Source organism: Myotis myotis, unplaced genomic scaffold (assembly GCF_014108235.1).
Source record: "Myotis myotis isolate mMyoMyo1 unplaced genomic scaffold, mMyoMyo1.p scaffold_m19_p_5, whole genome shotgun sequence".
Classification (NCBI taxonomy): domain Eukaryota; kingdom Metazoa; phylum Chordata; class Mammalia; order Chiroptera; family Vespertilionidae; genus Myotis; species Myotis myotis.
Window position 1 is genome coordinate 93,761,717 of NW_023416357.1, and position 24,003 is coordinate 93,785,719.

Sequence of the window (24,003 nt, forward strand, 5' to 3'; positions counted from 1 at the left end):
AGGACTATATCAAAATAAGCTGCTGCACAGCAAAAGAAACCATCAACAAAATGAAAATGAGCCCACTCCATGGGAAAACATATTTGCCAATGATACATCTGATAAGAGGTTAATATCCAAAGTATATAAGGAACTCATTCCACTTAAAAAAAGGAAGACAATCCAATTAAAAAATGGGCAAAGGATCTAAATACACACTTCTCCAAAGTGCACAAAGAGAAGACCAATAGACATGAAAAAATGCTCAAAGTCACTAATCATCCAAGAGATGCAAATTAAAATAACAATGAGGTATCACCTCATACCTGCCAGAATGGCTGTCATCAAAAAATCAATAAATGACAAGTGTTGGCAAGGATGTGGAGAAAAGGGAACCCTAGTATACTGGTGGGAATGCAGACTGGTTTAGCCATTATGGAAAACAGTATGAAGTATCCTTAAAAAAATTAAATATGGAACTGCCATTTGACCCAGTGATCCCATATCTAGGAATATACCCTAAGAAACCCAAAACACCAATCAGAAAGAATGTATGTACCCCTATGTTCATACCAGCACAATTTACAATAGCCAGGATCTGGACATAGCCCAAGTGCCTATCAGTAGATGAATGGATAAAAAAAGCTATGGTACATTTATACCATCGAATACTATGCAGCAGTAAAAAAGAAGTATCTCACCCTTTGAGACAGCATGGAAGGACCTAGAGAGTATCATGCTAAGTGAGAGCAGTCAGAGAAAGACAAGTATCACATGATCTCACTCATATGTGGAATCTAATGAACAAAGTAAACTGGATCCAGAGACATGGAGACATGGAACAGACTGGAATCTCATAGAGAAGGCAGGGAAGGGTGGGTGGGTGGGGAGATATTAATTAACCCATGGACACAGACAAATAGTGTGGTGAAAGCCTGGGGTCGGGGACAGAAGCGGACTGGAAGGGGTTAATGGGGAGAAAAGTGGACAACAAATGTAATACTTGCAACAATAAAGATAAATAAGTAAATTTAAAAAAAAACCACATTAGTTGGAGTTAGTGGTACCCCCACATCCAGCATTGTATCGATTTCTGAGAGCTTGGTATCCCTGTGTGGCCATAATAGATACTCAGTATATGCTGACAAAATTTAGTTGATACTCAGTACACGTTAGGGTATGAAGACTGTCATTTGTTGAATATCTGATAGGTGCCAGAAGTTATTTCTCACTAAACAAAGGTTTGGTTTTGTTTTTTCATTTAATCCGTTCAATAATCCTGTCAGGTGGATGGCATGTAATTTCCATAATTACAATGAAATAATTGCATCTTACAACTTGTTAGTGACAAGCCATGATTTAAAGTCAGGAGTCAGCTCAGTTCTAGCCTCTTTTACTACTACATGCTACCTCTTCCATCTCTAGGGTGGCATATGAACTTTATTCACTTAGCATTGCCTGGCTTCATCTCAAAATTGAATATTTTTTCCTTACCCACAAACTTTGCTTTGAAATAGGAAAATGAAAAAAAGTTAATCTCTATTAAGTCTGAAGTATAATTCCTGTTCCCTTCTAAATCTAGTTGAAATGATTTCTGCTCCCACCCCCCCATTTCTGTAACATAGGTTGGGGGGGTCATCTTAAACCTTTCACTCTTTCTTCCTAATCCTGTTAGATGTTCCATCCATTATCTGTGCACTTAACCCCACCTCTAGTTTTATTGCTCAGTTAACATAATGGCATGCTTTCTTGTAGTAGTGATGCTGGTCTTTCTGCCTGTAGTGTCTTTCCCTCTCTATTTCTTCTATATACTACCACAGAATGATCTTCCTAAGTGATACTCGATATGTCATTTCTATCAGAAAGCCTTGATTGCCCTTTACCTTTCAGGGGCAAGAAATTGCTTTCTTCAACACTTGTTATTAAAGGTTCGGTCCAATACCTTTTCTTGACTCTTATAGGTGTTAATACTTTCAGGCAGTTGTTTTATTTTATTATTTTTTTATTATAATTTATTGTGATATTGGCTAATAAAATTATATAGGTTTCAGGTGTACAAGTCTATAATACATCATCTGTATATTGTATTGTGTTCACCACCCCAAGTCAAGATTCTTTCCATCACCATTTAACCTCCCTTTTACCTTCTACCTAGCCCCTCTCCCCCGGCAGTGACTTTAAAATGAGTTTTTGCTGGTTATGAATTATTTTTTTTAAGTAAATATATTTTTATTGATTTCAGAGAGGGAGGGAGAAAGATAGAAACATCAGTGATGAGAGAGAATCATCGATCAGCTGCCTCCTGTACCTCCCCACACTGGGGATTGAGCCTGCAACCCGGGCAAGTGCCCTGACTGGAAATTGAACCGTGACCTCCTGGTTCATAAGTCTATGCTCAACCACTGAGCCACACCTGCCAGACTAATTATTCTTTACTGGAGGCCCGATGCACGAAATTTGGGCAAGAATAGGCCTTCCCTCCCCGGCTGCTGGCACCGGCTTCCCTCTGGCACTGGGAACCCAGGCTTCCCTCGCAGCCCTGGCTTTGTCTGGAAGGACGTCCGCATATTACGCTTTTATTATTATACTAGAGGCCCAGTGCAGAAAAATTTGTGCACTCGGGGGAAGGGGGTTCCCTTAGCCCGGCCTGTGCCCTCTCGCAGTCTGGGACCCCTCGGGAGATAACGACCTGCTGGCTTAGGCCTGCTCCCGGGTGGCAGAGGACAGGCCTAATCCCTAGGTGCAGCCCCTGGTCGGGCTCAGAGCAGGGCCGATTGGGGAGTTGGGGCGCCGCCCCCTGTCATGCACAGAGCAGGGCCGATCAGGGGGTTGGGGTGCCACACCCTGTCACACACAGAGCCGCAGGGCGATCAGGGGTTGGGGAGCTCCCCCCTATCAGGCACAGAGCAGGGCTGATCAGGGGGTTGGGGAGCCTTCCCCTGTCACGAACAGAGCAGGGTGGATAGAGAGGTTGTGGCCCCGCCCCCTGTCACACACAGAACTGCAGGGCGATCAGGGGGTTTGGGCGCTGCCCCCTGTCACGCTGATCCTGGAGCCGGGAGGCATATTACCCTTTTACTATATAGGGTAGAGGCCTGGTGCACAGGTGGGTGCCGGCTGGTTTGCCCTGAAGGGTGTCCTGGATCAGGGTGGGGGTCCCCACTGGGGTGCCTGGCTAGTCTGGGTGAGGGGCTGAGGGCTATTTTCAGGCTGGGGGTGATTGAAGCTCCCAACTGCTCCTTTTTTTCTTTTATTCTGGACTAGCTTTAGCTTTGAGGCTTGGCTCCAGCTCTTAGGCCTCCGTTGCTGAAAGCAGGTTTCTGGCCTTTGCTTACAATGTTGCGATCCTGCTGGCTGAAGCCCGGGACTAAAGCAGATTTCTGGGGTTTCTATATTTGTTACATAGTTGCTTAGGGTTGCAGCTCAGAGGCCTGCAGCGGCAGGCGGGGAACATTGGAGTCCTCCGTCACTGAAGCAAGCAAGCCTCATGTTCGCTTCCAGCTGCCTGGCTGCCGCCCGCCATCTTGGCTGGCAGTTAATTTGCATATCGCCCTGATTGGCCAATGGGAAGGGTAGCGGTTGTACGCCAATTACCATGTTTCTCTTTTATTAGATAGGATATTACTTTGTGTGTAGGATTTATGTGACTTCAAATTCTTTGATGTCTTTTTGTATTTTGCAGATTCTTTAAAGCAGGGGTACTTTCATATTAGAGTATCATTTAGATTTATCAGATATAAAAAATAAATTTAAGCATAGTTGGGGAACAGTATATATCTCTTCTAGTGATGTCATAGGTAGATTTGTGGTGTGGAAATGGGATTGTGCTTTACCTTAGAATTTTAACATAGGGCAAAACTGGCATCATTGTAATTGCCTTTCTGAGATGTTGTAAAGGCTTATATATTGTTGGAGGATTTTATCTGAAGTACTTTATTTTATTATTATCAAATTTATTTGAGGATCTTGATGATAATGTGATTATAGAATCTTAAAAAGGGCTAATCATAGCCTTCTTAGTCTAGAGCTACTAAGGGTATTTAGAGAAGTAATGTGTATTTGTTGAGAAAAATTTTATAAATTTGATCTGTGCTGGGCAACAGATTGCTTTTATAATATCTGTGAAGGAAAAGTTTATGAAGCAAAATAAGAGAATAAGCATGCTTTTATGAATATATTTTAGTTACTTATTTTTTTAAAGTAGGTTAAACAGAGACTTCTAATTGGAATACCTGAGTTAGTCATTGATCTGAATTATTGAGATTTTGTTGTGTTTTGAACTTTTGTTTTTAAAAATGTAAGTAAAATGGATATATAGGTCTTAATTTTAAATAGAACTTATTTCTATTGAACAGCACCTGTGGAACCTTCTCAAGAGGAACAGTCGTTGTGTGAAGGTAATTTTCTATGATGTGACACTTACACTATTTGATTTGAGAAAACAAATTGTGTAATGGTGTGTAAAGCTAGATATTGCTTTGTAAATATATATTATATCTCAATTTCTTGTCTAGGTTCAAATTCAGCTGTTAGCATGGAACTTTCAGAACCTGTTGGTAAGAAAATTTCTGACCATATTAATACAGTAATAAGAAACTCTTTCACTCTCAAGATTTAAGGTGCAAATGTAAGTGTTATGATTATTATAATGCCTTCATTTAAAACTGACATTGAGTCTTTGCTATGAAGATTTAGAAAGCAGAACTAATTAGACATTAATACTGCTGTGACAAATTTAGTGTTGCAAATACAAAAGAATTGAATGGAGGAATGTTAAAGTCAGTTTAAATAGTTGTATCTGTTCCATTTAGTTGGTGAAAATTTTTCTTCCCTTTTGTAACTTATTACTCTTAAGGGTTTCATATTCCCAAGGTGATTAATAAACTTGAAGCCAAAGTTATTACTTGCAGAGGAAAAAGAAAAGATCTTCTAAATTCTTTCACACTTTCCTATGTTCTGATTTTAAAATTTCTCTTTTTCTACTGTCAGGACATCTTAACACTGGAATAACAGGGCTGTTAAGAATGTTAAGATCTCCTGCTTACATGTTGTTTGTCCTAATGAAAAGGAAGCTTTGGTAAAATAGCAACTCTCATAGTATCTGAGTCAAGCTGTGATGCCAGCAGTGTGGCCAGCTTGAAAGCTATTATCCACTTCTGTTGTGAAAGATTTTCTTGCTTATATATCACTAGACATTAGGAAATGGAGCTAAATATGCCAAGTTCCATTTATTGAAAGCACCTATGTTTTAAAGTACCTGTATATGTTACAGATCTTTTTTAGAATACTAAATTAAAATGCCTTCTTTCAGTAGAAAATGGAGAGACAGAAATGTCCCCAGAAGAATCATGGGAGCACAAAGAAGAAATAAGTGAAGCAGAGCCAGGGGGTGGTTCCTTAGGAGATGGAAAACCCCCAGAAGAAAATGCCCAAGAAATGATGGAGGAAGAAGAGGAAATACCAAAACCTAAATCTGTGGTTGCACCACCAGGTGCTCCTAAAAAAGAACATGTAAATGTAGTATTCATTGGGCATGTAGGTAAGTTACTCATAGCTATGATTGGGTACATAAAACAGAACATCTTTTTAATAACTTGGAGATGTTTCATGAAAATGAACTGATTTGCTAGATTATTTAGCTGGCAGAAAGTTGTCAACAAATACTTTGTTCTCAAAGGGTGGGCAGATGAACAATTCTGTAATGGCATGGAAGCTGGGAGAAAAGCTTCAGTATATTTTTATATAATGTGTAAATTAGCCTTTGATGATAGCTGAGCATATTATGATATCTTAATATCCTAGGGAACTTAATTTATTAATTTTATTGTATTAACTTTACTGTGTAGTTTAATGTTGTGGTATATGAGAATTAGTAATAGGTTGCTGATTTAGCAACCCCTTACCCCCCACCCATTTGATTTACTTAGATATTTAATCATCTAACCTATCCCCAAAATTCTGAGGAGAAAAATAATACAATTATGTGTCCTTTTTTCCCCCCCCTTTTATCTCTGCTTTCCCCTGAATATGATAATACACCCTTCTACTTTTTTAGTAGCAAGAACTCCTTTGAAATTTGTATAGGAACACTAATCTCTACCAAAAGTGAAAGGCAGACTACTTAAATGTAGTTTCAGCTCTTGGCTCTTTTTGCTGTTCTCTAAGGCTCCCTTAGGGTTTTTTGTTTTTTCCTAAAGTAGGTTGTTGTTGTTTTTTAAAAAAACACCATATTTTTATTGATTTCAAAGGTGAAGGGAGAAAGAGAGGCAGAAACATCAATGATGAGAATCATTGATCGGCTGCCTCCTGTACACCCCATACTGGGGATTGAGCCCACAACCTGGGCATATGTTCTGACGAGGAATCAAACTGTGACCTCCTGGTTCATAGGTACCAGTAGATGCTCAACCACTAAGCCATGCTGGCAGGGCTACCCTTACGTAATTTCTATTCATTTGCTGCCTGGCTCTTAGCTGAAGGTCAGGGAATACTCTGTTTAAAAATTCTTTCTTTTGTTCTTTATCAGTAAAGTAGTTCTAAATCATTATCAAGCTGTTAGGGGGACTTAGTAGCTCCTTTTTCCAAGGGAGAAGGTAACTAACCAATAGATTCCTACAGTTTCTGTTGCTTTTGCACGATTTAATTATATAGTATATGCTAAACCATATCTTCATAGTTCTGTTATATGTATATACTGGTTGGCTTTTTAAAATTTTTTTTATACCTATGCTTAGCATATTGTTGATGTTATTACTTTTAGATGCTGGCAAGTCAACCATTGGAGGACAAATAATGTAAGTATATTTTTTCTTATATAATAGAATTAACTCAATTGAATGAATTTTGGGAATTGTCAACTTTCATAAAATCATACAAAGGAGATTACCCCAAGTTAAGGAAAATCTATATATATAAAGAGCCAGGGACCGTCACATCTGAAATAACCGAATGGACGACCAAACGACTGAGCAGCAAGCTGTGTGGGGTGACCAGCCTGGCCTAGGGGGGCAATGAGGGGTGACCAGGCTGGCAGGGGTCGCAGTTGGTGGCAACCAGGTTGGCAGGGGGGTGCCGTGAAGGGTGACCAAGCCGGCTGGGGGAAAGTTGGGCGACCAGGCTGCTGGTGGGGGGCAGGGGGGACAGTTAGGGGCAACCATGCCAGCAGAGGGGGGCAGATGGGGGTGACCAGCCTGGCAGAGGTGGGCAGTGAGGGGAGACCAGCCTGGCAGAGGGGGCATTTGGGGGCGACCAGGCCGGTTGGGGGTCAGTTGTGGGTGACCAGGCCAGCAGGGGAGCAGTTGGGGGCAACCAGGCTGGCAGGGGGGCAATCAGGCAGTCAGGCAGATGAGCAGTTAGGAGCCAGAGGTTCTGGATTATGAAAGGGATATCCAACTGCCGGTTTAGGCCCTATCCCCAGGATTGGGCCTAAACCGGCAGTCAGACATCCCCCGAGGGGTCCCAGATTGGAGAGGGTGCAGGCTGGCCTGAGGGGGGGGACCCCCCACACACACACAAATTTTGTGCACTGGGCCTCTAGTTAATAATAAAATGACATTACCTGTAGAGAAGACTGATAGTAAGGAGTAATTTTTGCAATGTGATCATTAGTATTTTCTGATGGATTATAGGCCATCACTAAAATTCTTTCATGATCACTGTCAGACTCTGATGTTACATGAATTAAATATACTTCTGAAAATTACCTTTTACATTTTTTATAAAAACTAATAAAGAACCAACCCTCACTTATAGGAAATTTTACTCTTTGAATATAATTTTCTTGGAAATAATAGAAACCAGCTCTTGAACCTGGTGCATAAAGAGAACTGGCGTTTCCTCATCATCAACTCCTTAAATTTATGTGGATTTAATCAAATATAAGGTAGTCTGGCTAACATGCTAAGATAATTTTTTATTATATTATGTAAGTTATTAAGGTATGAAGACACCACGGTTGGCCTTCAGGAACATATTCTAGTATTGAAAAATCTTTTAAATTCACAGGTCCTAAATATTTAATCCCTCTTAGATTAGATCCATTTTTTAAAACTGTCATCAGAGGATCTGATGTCATCATCTATGTCATCATCTTGTCTTATTAAGTAATCTTAATTGATAATCTTTCCAATTCTCACTTTTGAAGATTCCCCAACAGACTCTAAAACAAGGATCCTCTTCTAAGGCTCTACGGATAATAGTGTTGGGCCCATTTGATGATTTTTTAGAAGAATGTATATTTTTTGGTTATGGGGTGTAATTTTCATTGGTATTTCACTGGGATTCCATACTTAAATGGTTAGAAACATGCACTACAGATGACTGCACAGAGAACCCCATAGAGATGAAAGCTAGAACTGGAATTCCTAAGGAAGTATTTTAAAACTAGAGGCCCGGTGCACGAAATTCATGCACAGGTGAGGGGGGGCCCTAGGTCTGACCGGCGATCAGGGCCTATCGGGGCTGGGCTGGCTGGGGCCTGTTGGCTGGGAAAAGGGACCGGGGGAGGGACCGGGGGAGGTTGGCTGGCCATGGGAGGTTGGCTGTGGGAGTGCACTGACCACCAGGGGGCAGCTCCTGCATTGAGTGTCTGCCCCTGGTGGTCAGTGCGCATCATAGTGACTGATCAACAGGTCGTTCTGGTCATCCGGTTGTAATAGTGGCTTAGTCTTTTATATACATAGATAATCTCACTTTGATAAATAATATATTTAAAGTATTAAAGTATATTAGTAAGACTTAATTGCCTGGGCAACACTGTTGGAATCATTTTATATAGCATTTACATTTGCTTTTTAAAAGAAACTTTTATTGCTTTGGCCAGTGTGGCTCGGTTGGGTGTCATCCCGTGCAGCAAAAGAGATTGCTGGTTTGATTTCTGGTCAGGTCACATGCCTGGGTTGTGGGCTGGATTCCTGGTAGTGTGCATGCAAGAGGCAACCGATGTTGAGCTCTCACCTAGATGTTTCTTTCTCTTCTCCCTTCCTCTCTCTCTCAAAGTCAATAAACTATTCTAAAATAAATAATAAATAAATATAATAAACTTTTATTCTGAATTAATTTTAGACTTTACAGAAAGGTTGTAAAAAAAAAGTACATACTTTCCATATATTTTTCACTTAGCCTACCCTAATGGAAACATCTTACATAACTGTAGTATAATCATTAAAACTAAAAAGCTAACATTGCTCTAATACTATTAATTAGATTACAGATGTGTTTGAATTTCACCAGTTTTTGCAGTAATATTTTTCTGTTTTAGAATTCCATTTTGTGTTTGTTTTGTCTCCTTTAACTTGTAATATTTCCTCAGTCTTGTCTTTCACCACCTTCATCATTTGAAGATTGCTATTCAGTTATTTTATAGGATACTAGAGGCCCGGTGCAGGAAATTCATGCACTCGCGGGAGGGGGGCATCCCTCAGCCTGGCCTGCGCCCTCTCGCAGTCTGGGAGCCCTCAGGGGATGTCCAACGTGGGTCTAAGCCATCAGTTGGACATCCTTAGTGCTGCCGCGGAGGCTGGAGAGGCTCCTGCCACAGCCACTGCGCTCGCCAACTGTGAGCCTGGCTCAGGGCTTCTGGCTGAGCAGCGCTCCCCCTGTGGGAGCGCACTGACCACCAGGGGGCAGCTCCTGCGTTGAGCGTCTGCCCCCTGGTGGTCAGTGCATGCCATAGCAACCGATCATTCTGCCGTTCAGTTGATTTGCATGTTAGCCATTTATTATATAGGACTAGGGGCCTGATGCTTGAAATTCTTGCAAGAGAAGGCCTTCCTTCCCCCAGCTGCTGGCACCAGCTTCCCTCCCGCACCTGGGACCCAAACCTCCCTTGCAGTCACGGCTTCGTCAGGAAGGTCGTCTGGTCTAATTAGCATATTATTCTTTTACTATTATAGATTCTTCAATTGGGGTTAACTGATGTTTTTTACAATCACACTGAGGTTAGGCATTTTGGGCAAGAATATCATCAAAGACATGTTGTACTCTTAGGGCATCCAATTGGGGTAAAAGATATCAATATTCAGTATGTTTTATTTATTACTGGTGATATTTGCTAAAAATTACTTGGTTAAGGTGTTACCAGGATTCTCCACCATAAAGTTATGATTTTTCCCCTTTATTTTGTGGGAGATCATTTGAGACTATGCAAATAACTTTTCTACTGAAAGTTTCCTGATTCAAGCATCCACCAGAGGTACCTTTACTTCATTATATTTAGAATTGAAATTCTTTTTGAAGTGATTTAAAGTTTTCCTAATTTCATTGAGTAATTTGTGTTTCTTTAAATGTTTTCAGGTATTTGACTGGAATGGTTGACAAAAGGACACTTGAGAAATATGAAAGAGAAGCTAAAGAGAAAAACAGAGAAACCTGGTATACTAAACTTTTATGATACTATAAATTACTTTTAAGGAAATGCTGCCCACTTAATGCTTTTATAGTCTACTGAAATGGTGTCATAACAAAGGCAGTTTCTTTCCCCTCGTACTACATAGTCTAGATCATTTCCCGATGACTTCAAAACTTGCACAGAGAAAGTTTGGAAACATCCAAACATCCAATAATAAAAGGCTTATTGAATATATTCTAATTGGGCCATTTAATTGGGCCATTATCTAACCACTATAAAATTGCATTTAAAGAATTTATAGTAACCAGGAATAGAATATGTTACAGTGGAATTTGTGAAGAAAGCAGGAAACATCATAGTACTTAGGACACGATCATTAACTATGTAAATAAACAATGGAAAGAAAAATAATTGAAGGAATTATTGACAATGATTCCATTGAGTGGTGAGAGAAAAGGTCAACTTTTTTCAGTTTTCTAACCTTAACTTATGTTTTAAAAGTTAACAAGCTTATATGAATGGGGCATTGGTGTGCTTTATGTTGTTATATTGCTCTGTAAAGGGAAAATCTTAATGAGTATATACTATGAAATACAGATGATTAGGTAATCTAAATTAATGCCTTCTATTATGGATGATTTGAACTTAAATAAGTAATTTTTACATGGCAAATAATATTGAAATAATTTTAGCAAGTAACTATTGCTCCCAAGTGGCAGGTTAATGGCCTTCATGTTAAAAAGACATCCTTAGACAGCCATTATTCATATTATATTTTGTGACAGATGATTATAAAAATGAAATATAGAGGAACTTATTAACTCATGGTGATATTAGCATTGGTACTTAAAGTAGTCTTTCTGTGTATGTTTCAGCTGTTTCATAAATAATGTTTGCTTCTAGAATAAATGGTTGACTGGATATATGTAAACTTTCCAAGTGTTTGAACCACATTAACATAAGTTTTACTCTCTTAATTTTCATTTCTGTCTAGTTCTGTTACTGGTTTAAATGTATGATGGACATAAAGCTAGATGTCATCAATTACACCTTTAATGGTAGAAGAATATCTTAGAAATTTTCATGTTCTTATCAGTATTATTCTTATTTTAAAATTATTTCAGGTACTTGTCTTGGGCCTTAGACACAAATCAGGAAGAACGAGACAAGGGTAAAACAGTAGAAGTGGGTCGTGCCTATTTTGAAACAGAAAAGAAGCATTTCACAATTCTAGATGCCCCTGGCCACAAGAGTTTTGTCCCAAATATGATTGGTGGTGCTTCTCAAGCTGATTTGGCTGTACTGGTAAGAAAGACATTTCTAATTCACCTTAATATTTGTTAGCAACCCCACTTAAATTTTTTAAAAAAATATATTTTTATTGATTTCAGAGAGGAAGAGAGAGGGAGGGGAAGAGAGATAGAAACATCAGTGATGAGAGAGAATCATTGATTGGCTGCCTCTTGCTCGCTCCACACTGGGGATCAAGCCCACAACCCAGGCATGTGCCCTGACCGGGAATTGAACCTTGGACCCTTCAGTCCACAGGCCGACGCTCTATCCACTGAACCACGCCAGTCGGGCCCCACTTAAATTTTTAAATATTTGAGTTTATCTGTAAAAGCTGGAATTTAGGTTATGGTGAACTATAATATACACAGTCCCAATTTTCACTTTTGTCTTACTGATCTGTGCAAGAAGTCTTTATAATTTAGTTTACCTATGAAAATATGTTTCAACTTTCCTCTGCCATTGCTATTATATATTATGTGTCAGAACTCAGTGTCCACTAAATGCCAAGCCTACAAATTAGGTAGTGAGTATGAATATGAAATGATCTACTTTTTTGAGGCCTTCCATCATTTTGCAATTTTTTTAAATCACTGTTTCAGCACTAAATCATATACATGTTTAATTTGTAACATACACAGAAGCATACTAGAATTTGGAAAATTGTGGATCGGAAGAAACATACTTAAATCTTAAATCACTTAGACATTGTGATATTTGAAAGCATGTATATTATGACTAATTTTCTTCTATATTCTTGCAGAAAGCTTCTGATAAAACCGAAAGGGAAGACATTTTATTGCTAGAAGGGTATACCTGAATGTGTAAGAATAAACTATTTGATTTCTTGGAATAGGTAATCTCTGCCAGGAAAGGAGAGTTTGAAACTGGATTTGAAAAAGGAGGACAGACAAGAGAACATGCAATGTTGGCAAAGACAGCAGGTGTAAAACACTTAATTGTGCTCATTAATAAGATGGATGATCCCACAGTGAATTGGAGCAATGAGAGGTAAGCTTACATATCTTACTGGTTTTTTATAGACATATTAGTAAAATAAAGGATGTTTTTGTTATTTTATGTTTTTCCCTTGTGGTTTTTCTAAACTTCATTTTTAAAAATTAAACTAGAGTTCAGTTGCTTTATATTGTAATTGGATTACTTATGTTATAGATACGAAGAATGTAAAGAGAAACTAGTGCCATTTTTGAAAAAAGTTGGCTTCAATCCCAAAAAGGATATTCACTTTATGCCCTGCTCAGGACTGACTGGAGCAAATCTTAAAGAGCAATCAGATTTCTGTCCTTGGTACATGTAAGTAATTCTTTTTTTCCTTTAAAAGAATTTATGTCTTAATAAGTAATTTAAGAAAATAATGAATGTAACTTTGGCTTTAAAAATACCAGGAACTTGGCCCATTTTTAACTGGGTTGTCTTTTTGTGATTGAGTTGTAAGACTTCTTTGTGCATTGGGTACCCCAAGTCTCTTAACAAATACATGATGTGCAAATGTTTTCTCCCATTCTGTGGGAGATCTTTTCACCTTCTTGATGGCGTCCTTTGAAGCATAACAGGTTTTAATTTTTATTAAATCTAGGTTATTTTTTCTTTTGCCAATTGTACATTTGGTATCATACATAGGAAAACTGCCTAATCCAGTTAGGAAGAGTTAGAACCCTATTATTGACATTTAGGTGTGCATTTCACTTTAGGCTACCTTTTTTATAAGGAGAACTCTTGATTATTATGTAGCTTTGTAAATTTTCAAATTGGGAAGGGTGAGTCTTTGAATTTTGTTATTTCCCCAAGATTGTTTGGTTATCTGGGTTCCTTGAATTTCCATATAAAATTGGGATCAGCTTGACAGTTTCTGCAAAAAAGGCAGCTGGGATTTCAACAGGATTGAATTGAATCTGTAGATCAGTTTGGAGAGCATTGCCGTCTTGACAGTATTTTATGTGTCCTATAAAGTATAGCTTTAAAGGGGAAATTATTTTATAGAATTTTCATTTCAGAGCTGGAAAAGTCCATAAAAATTAAGTAAAAGAGTGCAGTCATTTATTATAACATGTGGGCTATTTGCTATAAAATATTATTCTAAATCTCAAGTGATAATGGGGAGGTTTTTCATATTATATTCAGCTATTTTATTTTTAATTTTCTGAGGAATAAATGAAATGAATTAAATAATGATTTGGATTAATGAGATGAGTACATGGGTAGAATGAAAACATGATTATAACCATTTTTTTGTATAAAGATACAGTCATGTAACTTAATATTTTGATATTTATGTTGACCCTCTTTAATGGATATTGTTATATTCGCAGTGGATTACCATTTATTCCATATCTGGATAATTTGCCAAACTTCAATAGATCAGTTGATGGACCAATCAGGCTGCCAATTGTGGATAAATACAAGGTACCCAAAATGTTCAAGAAATTGGGTTTTATGGGAGGTGAAATAGTTGTTTTAAATTATGAAAAAACTTTAATAACAACATAGACATCTCTTTTAATGGCTGCATATTATTTTGTGGTATAGACCATAATTTATTCAACCAACTTAAATTATTTCATCTGTTTCCCAATGAGCCAATAATCTTTTAGAGAGAAACTCATACAAGTGAAATTGCTAGACTCAAAAGGATTTGCACATTAAAGTTTATGCATATTGGCAAATAACCTTTCAGAATACTGTGCTAATTTATATTGCCAGCAGCAGTATATGAGTGCTAGTTTTACCACAACCTCACCTAACTGGATGTTCTACTTTAAAAAAAAAAAGCATCATTATTTTTACTGCAATATCAGTGTAATGTTTTGCCCCTCCTCAAATACTTTATTCTTAAATCCTCACCTGAGGACTTGCTTTCATTGATTTTTAGAGAGAGGAAAAGGGAAGGGGAAGAAGGATGGAGGGGGAGGGAGGGAGGGGGAGAGAGAGGGAAAGAGGGAGGGAGGAGAGAGAGAAAGAAATATCATTGTGAGAGTGAAATATTTATCGGTTGCCTCCTGCAGGTGCCCTGATGGGGGGTCGAACCTGAAACCTGGGTATGTGCCCTGGCCAGGAATTGAGCTTTTGACTTTTGTGTACAGGACTATGCTCCAACCCACTGAGCCACTTTGGCTAGGGCTCCATACTAGATTTCTTGAACAAGTATTGCTTTTCTAATTTTATAGATAAACAGGCTCAGAGATTGCAAGAACCTGAATTTGAACAAATAATTCAGATCTTCAAACAAAATTCTGTGCCCTCTCCTGTACCATGCTTTCTTTTTAGATCTTAGGCATATTTATTTATTGAATTATAGTTGTTCACATGCTTATGAGCTAGGTATTATAGATTATTTGTTATCTATCCTGTATTTAAGATTAATTCTAAGTATTATACCACTTGTTCTAATGATTTTTATTTTTATTTTATGAGTAAGCCCTGCAAGATTTCACATGGGGTTGTTGAACTGTTGTAGAGTGGTAATAAATATTTGAAACTTTTTTTTAATTTTAAATTTCAACAGGATATGGGCACTGTGGTCCTGGGAAAGCTGGAATCAGGATCTATTAGTAAAGGCCAGCAGCTTGTGATGATGCCAAACAAGGTAAGAATTAATAATGTCCTTTCCCATTTAGCTTTTCTCTTGAAAATTTTAGCAAGAAGCCAGGACTTTTCAAAAGGTTAGGGATTTCCATGAAAATAAACTTAACTTTTAAAATCCAGGATTACATTTATTAATGTCAGGTATAAAACTTAAGAAAAAAATATGTGGCGTTATTCACTGACAAATGGGGAGAGGCCAGTGTTAGCACAGTGGTAGAGCTAAAAGCTGTACCAAGAGAACTTCAGCTCTTTTATTTTACAAGATGGAAGAGATCTGGAGTGATTAAGTGACTTGCTTCCATTAATACACTGGATTAGTAAGTGAGCCAAGGGTGGAAACTCAGGTTTAGTCACAATACAGTTAGCTTTCTTTCTCTTTTTGTATGTGGTTACATTGGATACTATAACATAATATGTTTAAGCTATGTTCCTAATTTTAAGAGTAAAGTGTTTGTCTTTATCATAAACTAGAGGCCCAGTGCATGAAATTCGTGCATGGGTAGGGTGCCTAGCGGCTGCCGGCTGCCAGCTGGGGCCTTCCTTTGTTTCGCACCACCCCCTGGTGGTCAGCGTACATCATAGCAAGCAAGCGATCGAACTCCCGAGGGGACACTTTGCATATTAAGCTTTTATATATATAGGTAGTTGTCTTGACTCTTTCCTACTTACTGTGATTTCTTCATCATTGGAGAGGGTTTTATTAAAACATGCAATATTTCTATGAATTATTCCTCTCTGTTATTTGTGACTGCTCACTTAGTGATATTTATAGATGACATGTTACTAAGAAAGTTACCTGTTTTCCAGGGAGGGCTTCTCTTAAAACTCTAAAAATGTTGTTTAATGTAGGGAAACAGATCTGAATCATCAGAGATTTTGTTAGATTTAAATGAGAATTTTTTTTACCATGCTCAATTCCAGGCACAGTGAATTAGAAAAGATGTCTGTTGTCAATGTAGTGTTTAAGTATAATTGACACTTTACAAATTATACTCTGGGCGTTTCTTGATGCCTTAGGCATTGGGGATTAGAGTATTCCACCATAGTATTTTTATTCTAAAGTGTTTCTGCATTAAAGCCTACTTTTTCTGCAACTTGAAAGTCAGTGACTACTGAATGAAAATAATAGTTGATTTGAATTTGTGTAGAGTAGTCATTAGAAATACAGTTGATCATGGGAGATGGGAGTGGGATTGGTGTTTGCCAGGGGTTGGGGACGGGAGAATGGGGAGTGACTGCTTAATGGGTACAGTGTTTCCTTTTGGAGTGATGAAAAGTTTTGGAACTAGATAGTGATTATGATTGTAGGGCATTGTGTGACTGTATTAGATGCCACTGAATTGTACAGTGTAAAATGATTTAAAAAGACAAATGTTATGTGGTATTTCACCACCACAGAAAGAAAAGTACAATTCACTATAGGCATGGGCCTTAATATAGTAGTTATAGACCAGGGGTGGGGAATGTCCGGCCTGCGAGCTTTAGTCTGGCCCTGCCAAGGCATTAGGGGCAAGTTAATTAAATGTTTGACCAAATACAGCAGGCTAATTTTTAAGTTGATAATTTTATATGGCCCGAAAGTGATGTTATAAATATTCAAATGGCCTTTGGCAGTAAAAAGGTTCCCCACCCCTGTTATAGACAGAGTGGCTTTTCTCTGTGGAAGCTGTCACTTTATACTAATTACTTACTGGGCAGGTGTAGCATATCTTATAGTTGGTTAAGTAAGCCTTTAAAACTCAGTTCACTTTTGTCCTCAATCTCTGTGGAACAGTTAAATATTTAAAAGATACAGATGTCATACTGCTTTACATTTGAAAATTAATGGGTAGGCAACCTATGGATTGGGAGAAAATAATTGCATATCCTAAATCTGGTAAGAGGTTAATATGCAGAATATATAAAGAACTCCTACAACTCAACACAAAAAATAAGCCACCTGACTAAAAACACAAGCAAAGAGCTTAAATTTACATTTCTCCAAAGATGTACAAATAGCCAATGAGTACATGAAAAATGATCAATATCATTAATCATTAGGTAAATGCAAATCAAAATCACAATCAGAAAATATTTCACACCCATCTGTATGGCCACTATAAAAAACAAACCAGAAAATAGCCGTGGCCAGGTAGCTCAGTTGGATGGAGGGTCACCCTGTACACCAAAAGGATGTAGATTCAATCCCTAGTCAGGTTGGGTATGGGAGGCAACTGATGTCTCTTTCCCTTTCCTTTCCTCTCTCTCAAAATAAAACATATCCTTGGGTGGGAATTTTAAAAATCCTTTTTTTAAAACCCAGAAAATAACAAATGTTGGCAATGGGAAGATTGGAACCCTTGTTCACTGTTGGTGGGTGGGACTGTAAAATTGTTCAGCTGCCATGGGAAACATAATGGTGTTTCCCCCAAAAAAATTAAAAATAGAATAAAACCATATATATAATCTAGTAGTTTCACTTCTAGGTATGTAACCCCCCCCCCCCCAAATTAAAAACAGAGCCTCAAAGAGATATTTGTACACCCATGTTCATAACAGCATTGCTCGCAGTTGCCAAAAGGTGGAAGCAACCCAGGTGTCTGGCAGATTAACAGATAATCAAAATGTACATATGTATAAGTGGATTATTATTCAACCACAGAAAAGAAAATTCTGACATATGCTATACAATATGGATGAACCTTGAGGACGTTATGCTAACTGAAATAAACCAGTCACAATGATTCCAGTTCTATGAGGTACCTAGAGTAGTCCTCAGATTTCATAGAAGCAAAGTAGATGGTGGTTTCCAGGGCTTGTGGGGAGGGAATAATGGGGAGTTGTTTAATGGTGTAGTTTCAATTTTGTAAGATGAAAAATTTTCAGAACTCAAGATTGGTTGTATACAGTATGTACTTAATACTATTGGACTGACAAAATGTTCAAGGGGATACATTTTATGTTCTGTATTTTACCACAGTATTTAAAAAGTATTTAAAAATTAATGAGTAAAATTAAAAATTGATCATTTTTTCATTTGCTATTTACAAAATTGTTCTAATGTACAGATTGATATTTAGACCTTTTTTAGATTGCTGGTTTGTTAACTTCTGGTTCTTAAGGAGTCTATGGAAGCCTATGCTTCTAATGCCTGCATTACTTCTACTTCCTATGCTGGGCTGTAGCAGTAAAGTGAAGCAAAAGAAGTGTTGTTGGAGGATAAAAAACTATCTGTGTGATGGAATTTCTGAATATTGCTTTGATATTTAAAAATTGGCTTTGAGTTTGTATGCAAAAAAGTTTGAGTTAACTGAATCTGCAAGTTTAGTGCAATGTGGCTTTTCCCCCACTTCAGTGCAGTAATCTGAGGGCTCATTTCTGATAATTTGAGATACCAAAAGGATATTGTATAAACTCCAGCTCATATGTTATTAGGAATGTGGACTCAAACATTTAAAATCATACCCTATCTAATAAAAGACAAAGATGCTAATTGACCGTACCTTCGCTACTCCCATCAGCCCATCAGAGTGATATGCAAATTAACCGCCAACAAAGATGTGGCTAATTTGCATACTGCAGGCAGGGCGGGCCAGCGCGAGCTGCCAGCCAGGACCCCCGTTTGCCACCTAAGCCCCACCACCAGCCGGGACCCCATGTGCGGCCCTGGGCAGTGGGACACCCCCCCACCCCCTTCCCCATGTGCGGCCCTGGGCAGTGCAATGGCCTGAGGAAGCCCTATTCTTGTAGGAATCTTGCTGCAACAGGCCGCTAGTACTGTATAATAGGTAAACACATTGCAGGCTTGTCTCCAAAACTTGTTGAACTGATAAGACAGGGTATCACACCTCAGTCAAGACAAGGGGCATCTATGAAGACAGTTGTAGATACCCTTTACTTATAAATGTTAACCACTTATCCCTATCAGATTGCTTAAATATAGCCTAAACTCACTCCTTGCACAGCTACTACATGTTGAATCTCTAGAAAATATGGAAATGTTTAGTTATCTTTAATACCTTTCATAAACTAAGAGAAGTTGTTGGTTTCAATCTTAATTTTTGAGTAATTACGGTGAACAGTAATGATTCCTTGGGGGGAGTATAAAGGAAAGGCTTCCCAGAGGGGATAGAGTAGCGGTTCTCAACCTGTGGGTCGAACGACCCTTTGACAGGGGTCGCCTAAGACCATCAGAAAACACGTATATAATTACACTGGGGGCCCAGTGCACAAATTTGTGCACCTTGAAAGGAACTGTGGGCTGTGAGGCTGTGGTGGGCACAGGGGTGGGTCTTGGCCCATCCTTCATGCCCCTGCTGGCCCCTCCTGCGTGGCCCCTGGTCCCCTCTCTGCTGGCAGCCCCACTCCCGTTGCTGCCAATCCCATGCACTGACAGTGCCGACCCTGCTTGCACCCACTCATGGCGCAGAGCAATTGGGGCCAGCATCAGCAGTGGGTGAGAGCGAGGCTGGCGCCATCAGCGGGCGTGAGCAGTGACTGCTGCTCTGATCGCCCCTCAGGAGCAGGGGGAGGTGGAGAAGCCCTGAGGGGTGATCGGGCCAGCGCCGCCATTTGCACCCACTGAGAGCGCTGAGCAATTGGGGCTGGCGCCAGGTGCCAGCAGTGGGTGTGAGTGGTGGCTCCAGTGCCGGCAGTGGGTGAAGTGCAGGGCAGGACTGTTGTGCACGGGAGCAAAGAATATTTAGTAACCACCAGAGGCTCGCCCTGATGACAGTGATTGGCACCCCGCCTTGGACTGGCACTCTCACTCACCTTCTTTACCATCTGGCTATGAACGACGCCCACTATGTCCTGCGCTTGCTCCCTGGTGGTCAGTACACATCATAGCGACCCGTTGTTCATTTGTTCTGCCATTCAGTCTATTTGCTTATTAGCCTTTTATTATATAGGATATTGTTTTTGTGATTAATCACTATGCTTTAATTATGTTCAATTTGTAACAATGAAATTGGGGGTCACCACAACATGAGGAACTGTATTAAAGGGTCGCAGCATTAAGAAGGTTGAGAACCACTGGGATAGAGTGTGCCTGCTCTGTTTTTAAACTTTGACTGAGATTACCAAGTGGATTAAGTTAATCTTACACTAGCTCTATTGTGTTTAGCCATACAAGGCCATGAGGGATTGTTATGTTGAGTTATTAGGACAAAAAAATAGTGAACAATAGTTTGTACATGGTAGAACTGCTAAGATCTACCCCTTTATCCTGCTGTTACTACAAAGAGCTTAGCTAACAAATATGGCTCTATTTCACTTAGGATGAATTTCAGTAGAACAGGTATCATTAAGATATAAGCGACCTTTTGGGAAAGAATATCATGCAGAAGAGGGGTAAAGGTACTAGAGCTTAGCAAGTGACTGTAGCATTCTGGTATGGAATATATTGATCGGCATTTTTCACTGTTCATTTACTATCATGAGATAATTCATTTTGTCTTGAAGGCTATTTTATTTGGTTTTCTGGTATATATTTTTGAAAATATTTTTGTTCCCATTCTGATTTTATAGAGAGGAAGGGAGGAGGGAGAGAGAGGGAGAGAGAGAAACACTGATGTGAGAGAAAAATACTGATTGGTTGCTTCCCGCCCACACCCAACCAACCTGCTACCTGGCACATGCTCTGACTGGGAATCAAACCAGTGACCTTTTGGTGCATGGGTTGATGCTCAACCAATTGAGCCACACCAACTCGGGCAGTTTTCTGGTTGATGTTTTAAAAATCTGAATTATCTCAAAGGGCACAAATGGAAATACTTGTGGGTATTACTTTTAACATTTCCCCATCTATATATCTTTTTAAAATTTGTGCAGCTATCACCATTAATTCCAGAATACTTTATCACCCCAAAGGAAAACCTATAATCATTAGTATGCTTATTTTAAATCCTCTCCCCTTTCTCACCCTCCAAATCCTCTCCCATCTTGCAGCCATCAAAATGTTATCTAAAAAGTATACTCTTGCCGAAACCGGTTTGGCTCAGTGGATGGGGCGTCAGCCTGCGGACTGAAAGGTTGCAGGTTCGATTCCGGTCAAGGGCATGTACCTTGGTTGCGGGCACATCCCCAGTGGGAGATGTGCAGGAGGCAGCTGATCGATGTTTCTCTCTCATCGATGTTTCTAACTATCTCTCTCCCTTCCTCTCTGTAGAAAATCAATAAAATATATTTTTTAAAAAAATTTAAAAATAAATAAATAAATAAAAGGTATACTCTTGCCCTCGCCATATTTGCTAAGTGGTTAGAGCGTTGGCCTGCCCACGAAAGGGTTGTGGGTTTGGTTCCCAGTCAAGGGCATGTACCTGGGTTGCTGGTTTGCTCTCTGGCCCTGGTCGGCGGCCCGTGTGGGAGGCAACCAATTGAGGTGTCTCTCTCACATTGGTGTTTCTCTTTCTCTCCTTATCCTCTCCGTTCCACTCTCTGAAAAGCAATGGAAAAAAATATCCTCATGTGAGGATTAAAAAAAAAAATTACTCTTCAGGTATTTGGGGATTGATAGGTAATGGAATACATGTAAGTTAAATCCTAAATTCCACAATAAAAATTATATCCATAAAATTAAAATCCATGTTTGATATATTTTTATTGTTGAGTATTACAGATGTCCTCTTACACTCTTTTTCCCTGCCCAAACCCACCCCACCCAGACCTTCACCATCCTACTATCTGTGTCCATGGGTAATGCATATCCTATCTAATAATAGAGAAACATGGTAATTAGCCATAACTTTGCTACCCTTCCCATTGGCTAATCAGCGGGATATGCAAATTAACTGCCAGCCAAGATGGCGGTCGGCAGCCAGGAAGCTGAAATGAACATGAGGCTTGCTTGATCCAGTGATGGAGGAATCCAACGTTCCCTGCCTGCTGCTGCTGGGCTCTGAGCTCCGGATGCAACTATGTTGCAATTATAGAACCTAAACAAACCCCAGAAACCTGCTTTCAGCCAGCACGGCCTCAGAGCTTAGAGCGGCCAGTGATGGCAACAGATTTTCAATTATAGAATCTAAACAAACCCAGGTACCGGCTTTCAGCCAGCAACGGCCTCAGAGCTAAAGCCGGCTCTCAGCTCCAGTGACAGCCATAGAAGGTAAATAAATCCCAGAATAAAAAAAAAGAAAAGAAAAGAAAAAAGGAGAGACTGGGAGCTTCAGCCACCCACCAGCCTGAAAACAGCCCTCAGCCCCTCACCCAGACTGGCCAGGCACCCCAGTGGGGACCCCCACCCTGAAGGGGGTGGGACCAGCTGTAAACAGCCATCAGCCTGTCATCCAGGCTGGCCAGGCACCCCAGTGGGTACCTGCATGTAAGTTCTTTGGTTCATCTCTTCCCACTGCCCCCCTTCCCTCTGAGATTCATCAGTCTGTTCCATGTTTCCATGCCTCTGGTTCTATTTTACTCATCAGTTTATTCTGTTCATTAGATTCCTTGTTTATTTTGATTTTTAAGATTCAATTATTGATACATATTTATTGCCATTTTATTGCTCATATTTTTTTATCTTCTTTTTTCCCTTCTTCCTCTTAAAGAATACCATTCAACATTTCATGTAATAATGGTTTGGTGGTGAACTCCTTTCGCTTTTTCTTGTCTGTGAAGCTCTTTATCTGACTTTTCAATTCTAAACAATACCTTTGCTGGGATGTTCTTTGGTATGGGCCTCATTGGGTTTATCTTGTTTGGGACTCTACTTCCTGATCTATTTCTTTCATCAGATAGGGGAAGTTTTCTGTCATTATTTCTTCAAATAGGTTTTCAATTTCTTGCTCCTCCTCTTCTCTTTCCGGCACCCCCTTGATGCATATATTGGTATGCTTGAAGTTGTCCCAGAGGCTTTTTTCACTATCTTCTTACTTTTGGATATTTTTTTCTTATTGTTTTTCTGATTGGGTGTGTTTTGCTTCCTCATATTCCAAGTCACTGATTTTATTCTTGGCATCCTCTACTCCAGGGGTCCTCAAACTACGGCCTGCGGGCCACATGCAAATACAAATATTGTATTTGTTCCCATTTTGTTTTTTTACTTCAAAGTAAGATATGTGCAGTGTGCATAGGACTTTGTTCATAGTTTTTTTTTAAACTATAGTCCGGCCCTCCAACGGTCTGAGGGACAGTGAACTGGCCCCTGTTTAAAAAGTTTGAGGACCCCTGCTCTACTCTGTTGATTCACTATAAATTTTTCATTTCAGTTAGTATATCCATCATTTCTGACTGGTCCCTTTTCATGTCTTTGACAGTCTCACTAAGTTCCTTGATATTCTCACTAAGTTCCTTGAAGCTCTCATTAATTTACTTGAGCATCTTTATAATCATTGTTTTGAACTCTCTATCTAGTAGTTTGCTTCCATTTCTTTTAGTTCTTTCTCTGGAATTTTCTTCTGTTCTTTTGTTTGTGACATGTTTCTTTGTCTCTGCATTTTGGCTGCTTCCCTGTGTTTGTTTCTATGTATTACGTAGAGCTGCTATGTCTCCTGGAATTGATAGAGTGGCCTTGTGTAGTAGATGTTCTGTAGACCCCAGTGACTCAGCCTCCCCAGTCACCTGAGCAAGGCATGCTAGGTATGCTCCTGTGTGAGCTGTGTGCACCGTCCTGTGTAGTTGAGCCTTGATGGATGTTAGTGTCTTTGGGAGTTATTGACCCCCTGGCCAATTGGATATGAGACCCAGCTGTGACTACAGAGGGAAGTGCAGGAGACACCCCTATGGAACAGTACTTGCTTCAGTGGGGCTTTGGTGCTCACTGAGTTTGCCCCTTGAATGTGTCGCTGGTGGATGTGGTAAAGTTG

General features: G+C 39.5%; 1 protein-coding gene across 5 annotated transcripts in view; it reads left to right on the top strand.

Moving 5' to 3' along the window:
- The window catches only part of GSPT1 (G1 to S phase transition 1), a 45,895-nt gene that overhangs the window by 11,755 nt on the left and 10,137 nt on the right, over nt 1–24,003 (top strand). For 3 of the 5 annotated variants that reach the window (XM_036309229.1, XM_036309225.1, XM_036309227.1), the window contains 10 exons: nt 4,335–4,376; nt 4,494–4,535; nt 5,291–5,518; nt 6,740–6,773; nt 10,273–10,350; nt 11,452–11,632; nt 12,474–12,628; nt 12,791–12,931; nt 13,948–14,041; nt 15,141–15,221. In XM_036309229.1, the coding sequence (XP_036165122.1) occupies nt 4,514–4,535; nt 5,291–5,518; nt 6,740–6,773; nt 10,273–10,350; nt 11,452–11,632; nt 12,474–12,628; nt 12,791–12,931; nt 13,948–14,041; nt 15,141–15,221 (1,014 nt within the window). In that variant the 5' untranslated portion in view covers nt 4,335–4,376; nt 4,494–4,513. The remainder of the gene's footprint in view (nt 1–4,334; nt 4,377–4,493; nt 4,536–5,290; nt 5,519–6,739; nt 6,774–10,272; nt 10,351–11,451; nt 11,633–12,473; nt 12,629–12,790; nt 12,932–13,947; nt 14,042–15,140; nt 15,222–24,003) is intronic. The other 2 variants (XM_036309226.1, XM_036309228.1) reach the window with 1 other exon arrangement.